This window comes from Hyalella azteca, unplaced genomic scaffold (genome assembly GCF_000764305.2).
Source record: "Hyalella azteca isolate HAZT.00-mixed unplaced genomic scaffold, Hazt_2.0.2 contig15466, whole genome shotgun sequence".
Lineage (NCBI taxonomy): Eukaryota > Metazoa > Arthropoda > Malacostraca > Amphipoda > Hyalellidae > Hyalella > Hyalella azteca.
Genome location: NW_025945320.1, coordinates 121,235 through 129,732, shown reverse-complemented (window position 1 = coordinate 129,732; position 8,498 = coordinate 121,235). Strand labels below are relative to the sequence as shown.

Genomic DNA, 8,498 nt, shown 5'->3' with positions numbered 1-8,498 from the left:
CATATTAATGTGATGCCATCGAGTCAGCTGGATGCTTCATTAGGATTCTGTTACTCCAAAAAAGGAGTATTGCCTTCTTTGTGCTCGTTGCAGATAACAACTGCTCGAAAAAGACCATGACCTCGGCTCACTTGAACCTTACTTATATCATTATATGGAGTAATGAGCGAATTTTAATTTCCTGGGCACACATTATAAGACAATATTTTTGATTTCAAGTCAATTAATCTAGGAATAGTAGTTACATAGGATCCAATGATTATTTTCGGTTAACGAATTTAACAAGCGTTGGAATCTTAGCTACGTTTATAGTTAAGACTTATTTTACTAAAAGTGGTACCTTGTTTTTTTTTTGTTAAGCCTAAACCCCAGGGATAACATTTTAGAATGAGTAAAAAAGTATTGCGACAGTTCGTCATTTTGTGGGTTTTTGTACAACGGTGTGGAAATACGAGGAAATGATGGCGGGGGAAACGGTTTCGTTATTATTGTAGATCTGCTGGCATATAATGCGGCATAAAGTTATCATAAAACGTCACGGTCATTCCTGGCTCGTTCTTGAACTTTGCAAACATTGACAATGTCACATGACGAATAATAATGGAATAGCAAGAAAAATTGTAGCAGTAAAACCTAAAATTTCGAAATCGGTAAGATTCTAGCGACATGGTAAATATTTGGCCGGTTCAAAAATTATGGTAATTTTGCTTTGCTGGTAACTAATGGTCTGCCGCAATTCAATACCTGTATTTTGTTGTTCAGTTTGAGAGAAAACAAAAAATTGTGACCTATGCTGCTCAGTTTTTAGGTATGCGTGTGTTCTTGCGCGGGTAGTATAAGACGATCCTGAGGCAAATGCTGCAACTAAACAGTTCAATGGAGTGCAATTCTGGCCAAGTAATATCGATCCGATGTTTGATTGTGGGACGTGAGTGAAACCGTAATATCAAATGTGAGACTTAGGTCTACACAATCAAAGCTGCTCTCAGCATTAGTCGGTATTGTTTCCAGTTCGCGATGTTAGGTGATATATTGTGGATATGAAAATGTGTTGTTTAGAATATCTTCCTTACATATGCTATTATAATGCAAAGTACAGATCTAACTGTTCATGATGTCTTTAAACTAGCTTTAATGAAGTACAATTTATCACTTCGCGTTTTATTTCTCGAAGTTAACTGTTCTATGAATTTGGTTAGTACAGAGATAGAAATTCAACGACTTATTTGCGAGGGTAGCATTTTGCTTAGCAATAAATAACAGCCGAAATAACTGCAAATAGCTGCACTTACGTATCTTCAGCTCGCACTTGGCATGCTATTTTTAAAATGGTTCTTTGATTTTTATTCGTCCATTTTGGACTATTTCCATAAATATAACCATTATTTCTGACACCTGAATAGGATTATCAATAATAGGATTATCGAAACACTTGACTAATAACTGGGTATAGCGTACGCAACACAATGTGTGCCTGCGCACACACGATACGCGCAAGGTGCGGAAGCGTGTAGCTCGTATCGAGTGCCGACGCGTGAAGGGCAGCACTGATCGACCATCGTCATGCGCAACCAGGAAAACGCAAAAATTTTACGTTCGGGTGTGGTGCATTTCCCAATTTCTTGGTAGCCTCAGCGTCATTACTATGTAAAAACTAATGACAGTTAGGGTTTCTGATTTACGTATTTTGAATGTTAGACATGTCTCAACATTTGCGCAGTACACACTTTGACGAAGCTCCTCATTGTCTACAAAAATTTTTACTGTGGAATAAGCTGTCAAAGAAAATAAGTGCCTATATTTTTTAGCGCAATAAAATTATGTTCTTTAGCTTAAGCGAAAGTATTTAATCTGATTGCACATCGGATAGATTTGAGAAAATTAGATTTTATATTTTCTTTTTGTGTAACTCTTTCGATGCATCATTATAGAAGCCAAGCATCGTAATTTTTGGGATTCAAATATTCAAAGATAGCGCTCGTTAGCTTGTTGATCAAAACTTGATTATTTTCTGCACCCTTTTTGTCCTGATGTTGATCATCTTTCATGTGGATGCTCCTGAACACAGTTCAATGCTACCGTAACTCTTCTGTTGATTACTTCAATTCTCGACTAATTCTCCATCTACTGAACAGCTTAACACAGTCAAGGTTTTACCTTACATTTTGGCGACGTAAATACATTCATGACGGATTTACGCTTCATTGAACTTGTACGAAGTCCTCGAGTTGTCGCTCCGCGGTGTGACACCCTCTCCCACGAGAGGTGGATGGTGTACATGCACGTCAAGTTATCTAATTTGTCTCGGTTAATTTCATGCGTCGTAATGTGAAGAAAGAAGCATAAAGCTGTAGGAATACCATCTTTTCAAACAGAGGTGAGATTTGTGAAAGAGCTGCCCTTCGCTTCACATTTGGCCTTGAGCTACATGGATCGTCCGTCGTGCGACTGGTGCCTTCAACGTCTCCCTGGCAGCGTGCCTTCAATGTCGCCTTGGTAACTTCACGATTTAACGCTCAGCTTCCAAGATCTTGATGAATGAAAAAAAAAAAAAACTTGCAGTGAACATTTCAAGCGCCGACTTGCACTTGGCTTTTATTTAACATCGGTTCAACTATTTAGTGACAGACGGTTTCGTCCCATCTATTTCTTTTGGTAAGAACGAACTTAAAGCTGATAGAGTCTTTGATATTTTGAGTGTGCTGAAAGTTATTGTGGCTGAACGAGAGAAGGTTTTTTATTTTTATATTACTACCATATTTTTCGCCATTGTGGTTTAGTGTTGCCGCTGTTCGAAAGATCTGAACTCGAGTGCGCTGTTGAATCGGAACTCGGAATTTTCTTTATCGAAACTTTGGTATTTCTGACAAAGTAATTATGATACATTGGTATTTTATGCCCAAAGAAAAAAAAATAATATGTTGTAGAGGCAATAGAGGTGCCTGGAACTTCACCACTCCTATACGGGCACGAATGTGAAGAGTTGAACGTTAAGCAATACATTAGGGCGTTGCTGTGGGGGTACTGTTGCGATTTGCATAAACCGACCTTGCATCCCACGCTCGTGTTTAATATACGTCAGCGTACTGGAATCTAAAACTAATTTTACAACTATAATAATGTATCGTATAGTATTTCTGTTTGTTCTTCCATCGTAGACTTTTGTTTTGAACAATATCAGGTATGCCACCGCACTTCAATTGAATTGAGTAATGTATGCCAGTGAGTGAGTCAAGAAATGTCGAGGAAGTCAAGTAGAAATTAGGCTATAATTTTTAGATTGTTGCGAGTTTCATATGAGCGTTTGTTTTCATCTCCTCTATAAAAAATATTCACTTATCAGACGTTGCGCTTTGAGTTACGTGTCACCGACACAGTTTCATTTTCTGCGAGATGGACGAGCCTTAGTTGCGTGGTCTTGTGCAATTGGTTGCTTTTTTGCTGGTTCTCGCTCCAGCCTTTTACAGCTTCACAAGGTCGACAAGTCCGGACTCTAGCTTGACGACAAGTATTATTAGTCTCATTGATGTATGTCTATACGTGCCGGGCCACTGTGAATGAATACGTTGGTTGCAAATCACATATCTGATTAGTATTAAAAATAAATTAAAGTAACGAAGTAACGTCGTCGCCCGAGAACACGGATCAGCTTTGTATGGTTGAAAGTTAGGAGTCCCTAAAAATTGCAGCAGTGCGTTGCGGGTTCGATCTCAACTTTCTGTCAAAATTCTGCTGTAAAAATTATGGTCGGAATCGGCGAAGTACTTGGTTGGTTAAGAATAGCGAAATAGGAGTAACGAGTTGCTTATTCAATGGCCCATACAAGCTGTGAAAAAATCTACGATGTCGAGAAGCGGCAACAGGCCGCATTAGGCCTAATCTCCGCTGGCACTTGTATTACTATGTTATTCGAACATCTCGGATTTGTGGGATCATTGGAATGCAATATCACTCTTGATTTTAGCTTTGTATGAAGATGCATTTCTTACTGTCATGTCGTGAAATGAAGATAGATTCTTCTGGGTTTTCACTCTGACAGTTGACAAGGCGAAAAAATTGTCTGCCCAAAATTAAACCTCTCTTTTAGCTTTCCCAGCAAGATGTTTTTCAAAAATAGTGGTTTAAAAAAAATAGAGGTCTGCTCTTTTGGTAAATCGTGTATTAAATAATGAAATGGTATTTAAAAAGATTGGATTGTATTTGTGATAATCTCGCCGGCTCACCAATCAACTATCAAATACCTCGAAAGAGAACGCAGCTGCGACTGGCCTCCTATTGACATCCTGGAAATTTTCCCCAGCGTGTACGTGCATATTCGGGGAACCCCGGCTTGTATGAGTAATAAGATGATCTGCAGTCGAACCTGAATTATGGCGAACTGCCAATACATTTTTTTCATTGCACAGTAGTATTACCTATTTAAAAAAAATTTTAATCAAACCCGATTTGGTTCTGGTCTATTATTTTGCAAAGAAAGCTTAGAAAATTGCAAAATGGAAGGGATATTTTCTCTACCGATTGAATTCATTTCGTGCCGTATGAGTAAGGAACGTTTCTATTTAAAAGGCATCAATTGGAATTGAGAGTTATTTGAGCATAAATGTAAGTATTCTTACTTTTTGACTTGTCAAAATTTTTCATTGCTGATAAGATAACAAGGTTTGTCGCTTTAATTTGCTCTTCTCGATTTCGCCACTTGAAAATTGCTCAAAATATTTGACATTGATAGTGATTACCTATGTGGTGTCTAGTGCCTTGGCTCTCCGAAGAAAACCAATTTAGTGACGAATTTTTATGTTTTTTTTTGCGATAGCCATGTATATAGTAAATTGATTGCAGCTCCAAAGTATTTAATTCACAGTATACTTGATATATTTTCTACACTGAATTACCTCATAACCTCACTCATGCTCTTGGTATCACTATTATTGATGCTCTATGATAATTAACAATGGGTCTCCGAGAAGCAGTTTATTCATGTATCTCTCTTAGGCGACGTGTATTTGATCACGACGAGTGCGTTGCTTCGTTCGTCTCGTTCGTCTAGTGACGTCACGCGGCGTCCTTGAGCGGGCCTTTGTCGTCCCGTACAAGTCCTCAGGCTGCCGTGTTCAATTAGGGATAACCTGCCTGTGTTGCTCTATCGTGCCACATAGTCTCAGTGCTTACTTGTGACCATGTTATTTTCCTAAAAATTATTCATGAGACCAATTTCTGCTTCTATTGTTTCCAGTTTTTTTTCCACACAGCTAATGAATGGTTTTTGTATGTGTTTTGTATAAATGTGGCATCTAGTGTAGCAGTATCAGGACTTCAGAGCTAATTATTGATTTATTATTTTCAGAACAATGGAATGTTGACAATCACCCGGATGCAAACTTCGGTCCATTAGATTTAGCCAATATATAATAATTAGCACAGATTAGAACAGATTGCAGATACAAAATGCTGTTCGCCAAACACTTCCTGAAACAAGGGCTGCAGGTACGTACATTGTCGTGATTATATATTGGCGATTATATACCAGTGTCAATTCCACACCGGTTATCAATCCGCTAATGCAAAAATGTAGCCATATAGCGATTTAATCTAAATAAAACGGTAATGCAGGTTGTGTGAAAATTGAGGTCCACTAAATCTCTGCCGTTCGTTTAATTCCATCAATATTATTGAACACAATCCATTCAATCGTTCAATTATCTCAATCGTCCTCAATCAAAATTCAGTTTGAAATTAAATTCTTTTGCCTTTTATCTGATGTCGACTTAGGTTAATTATAATCGTTATCTAGGCAGGTAAGTTCGCGGGGTCAGGGGTTATGTATCCTATCGATTTTTTTACCTGAACAAACTTAATGATCAATTCTAAGCATGAGTTGGAATAATGAAGCAACTGTTGATGCTAACCTGCTAGAACGGGATAGACTTGAGAACCTGCTAGACTAAAATAATTGCCAGAACAGACTTTGATGAAACGATGATAATAATCGTTAATTACCTTACGATAATTATCGATAATTACCTTACAAGGACGATACTTACCTGCAGGTGGGCCCGTGGAAGGTGACCCGTAAGGTGCTGCTGTTCATCATCGCCTTCTGCGTAGTGGTGTTGGCGTTCGGCACACTCATGCTCGAGACGCACGCCTTCGACGCCGACGATGACGACGATGATGATGGCAGCTACGAGCGATACGACGATGATGATTTCGATGAACACTGGAGATTTGGAGGCGGCGACTTGTTTATGATGATATTAATGGGACTTGCAGGTGAGGTTGTGTAGATGTACGAGTGTGATGAGGCTTATGGGACTGGCAGGTGATGTAGTGTAGATGTACGAGTGTGATGAGGCTAATGGTGATGTTAGTTAGTTTAACAAGTATGATGATACTGAGACCTGCTGTTGGATTCATTTAGATATTTTAGTGTGATGAGGGAATGGGATTGGCTTTATGCGATTGATTGGTGGTAGAAAACATTGCTATTTTGATGCCACGATTGTTTGCTATGTGAATTGACACTGCAAATGTTATGCAGGCGCCGGCATCATAGTTTCTGCGCTGGCGTGTTGCTTCGCTCAGGTCAATCCACCCAGCCACTTGGAGTCGCGTCCCGGCGAGCAGGTCTTCACCATACAACTCACCAAACCTTCAATAGGTCCTCAGCATCCTGAGGCTCTCAGCCACTACCAGCACTATCATCTGCAACAGCAGCAACAGTTTGAACGGCAATATAGGCAGCAGCAACAGCAGCAAGCGACGTCTCAGCAGCAGCAACCAGTGGCTGCACACTCAATACCACAACAACAGCGGACAAATTCATCCCAGCAACAGCAAGAGACAAATTCGTCTTGCGGTTCCCGGCCTCCGCACACATCGTCCCGGGAAGGCCTGCGTCACCAGAGGTCTGCCCCTAACACTCATCGGCATGTTCGTTCCCCGCCGCCGCCGTACACTCCTTCCCCACCTGCCCAAGCTTCGGCCCCTTCTGCAGCGTCCCCTTCTGATCAGCCGCCCCCATACTCACCTTGAAGTTGATCGTATATTTTCTACTAGAGTTAAGTAAAATACCATCATGATATTTTGTCCTGGTTAGAATTAAGAAAAATACCATCTAGATATTTTGTCCTGGTGTCAACACATGAAATTTTTTTACTGAGTTAAGTTATTAAAAAAAATGACCTTCTCTGGTGATGCTATTTAGTACCAATGTTGGTTAGTTATATGAATTTTTGCGTGTGAAAATGAATTTTTTTTAATGAGTTACATGATTACAAAAAAATTGACTTTCTCTGGTGTTGCTATTTAGTACCAATGTCGGTTAGTTATACGAATTTTTGCCTGTTAAAATGAATTTTTTTAATGAGTTCTATAATTACAAAAAAAAAATTGACTTTCTCTGGTGTTGCTATTTCGTACTAAATTTGGTTAGTTATACCAATTTTTGCGTGTGAAAATAACTATTGTTCTACAGTTATGCAGTGTACGAACTTCCTATCGAAAGACAAATGTCAAACTTGAATTCTTAAGTAGTTTTTGACCGGAACGCTGGAGACATTTGTGTTCTATCCAAAGAAAGATGCTCTTGTATAAGTATCAATAATCTTTTTATTTCGATCGCCATCATTCATACTTCAGCTAGCAACTGAACTGGTGGGGTAGCGCGATGAACGGCCAAAGTATTGAATGCGATAAATTCTGGATGTTTCAATGTGAACAGGATTCCGCCGGGTTTTAGGATTTTCTAGTCCTGCAGGAAGGACTAGAATTAGCCTTAATTTTCAGGACTGGATATTTGTAGTTATTTGAATTTTAACTGCAATGTAATAATCTGCTCCGATACGTCGGTTTACCAATGTGCTCATTTCTTGTTTGTTAAGGCAATTTGCATGCAAAATCTGATACTCGACGGTGTACTGAACGCCCGAGCGGATCCATGTACGTCGTATGGTTCTTACAGTATGCGTTCAAGTTAATATGAATATAGATTTAGTAACTAAAGTATTATTCTATTCTTCACCTAATGGATGTATATAAAACATCACGGACAAAGTCCGCACAACGATCATTCAAGGATGCGCTATGCGCTGCAGTGAAGGACTGGAAAAATACGAGCGAATGGCTTCATTTCCGATAAAATTTTTTTATAAATGGTCAATTCGCGAATAAATTTATTTCGTCGTTTATGATATTAAGGAGTTAGTACCGCACGCCAACGTTTCGATTGTTTTATCGGCTGAATTGCCCTATTATCATTGTCGTTCTTTGGTTAGCATTTATTGTACATAGATGTTCACAATTGTTATGGAAATATTAGCATTAAACTTATGTTAGTCCTGAAGGAAATGGATTCATCTATTTTGGAAATATATCTACCTGTATTGACGACTCATTGTGAACAAGGTTCTATGTATTTTGAATCGAGCTGATTTGCACTTGTTTTATTAGAATGGATGCATAATACGCCTGATTTAAGTAAACTTGTAAATTTTTTTTTC

The 8,498-nt window shown here is 38.9% G+C and overlaps 1 protein-coding gene across 1 annotated transcript; it reads left to right on the top strand.

The window, feature by feature from the left end:
- The first annotated feature begins 5,344 nt into the window (after positions 1-5,344).
- On the top strand, positions 5,345-8,498 carry LOC108679119 (zinc finger protein rotund). The gene is made up of 3 exons (XM_018167687.2): positions 5,345-5,484; positions 6,048-6,270; positions 6,539-8,498. The coding sequence occupies exons 1-3, from the start codon at positions 5,446-5,448 to the stop codon at positions 7,030-7,032; spliced, it is 756 nt and encodes a 251-aa protein (XP_018023176.1). The 5' UTR covers positions 5,345-5,445; the 3' UTR covers positions 7,033-8,498.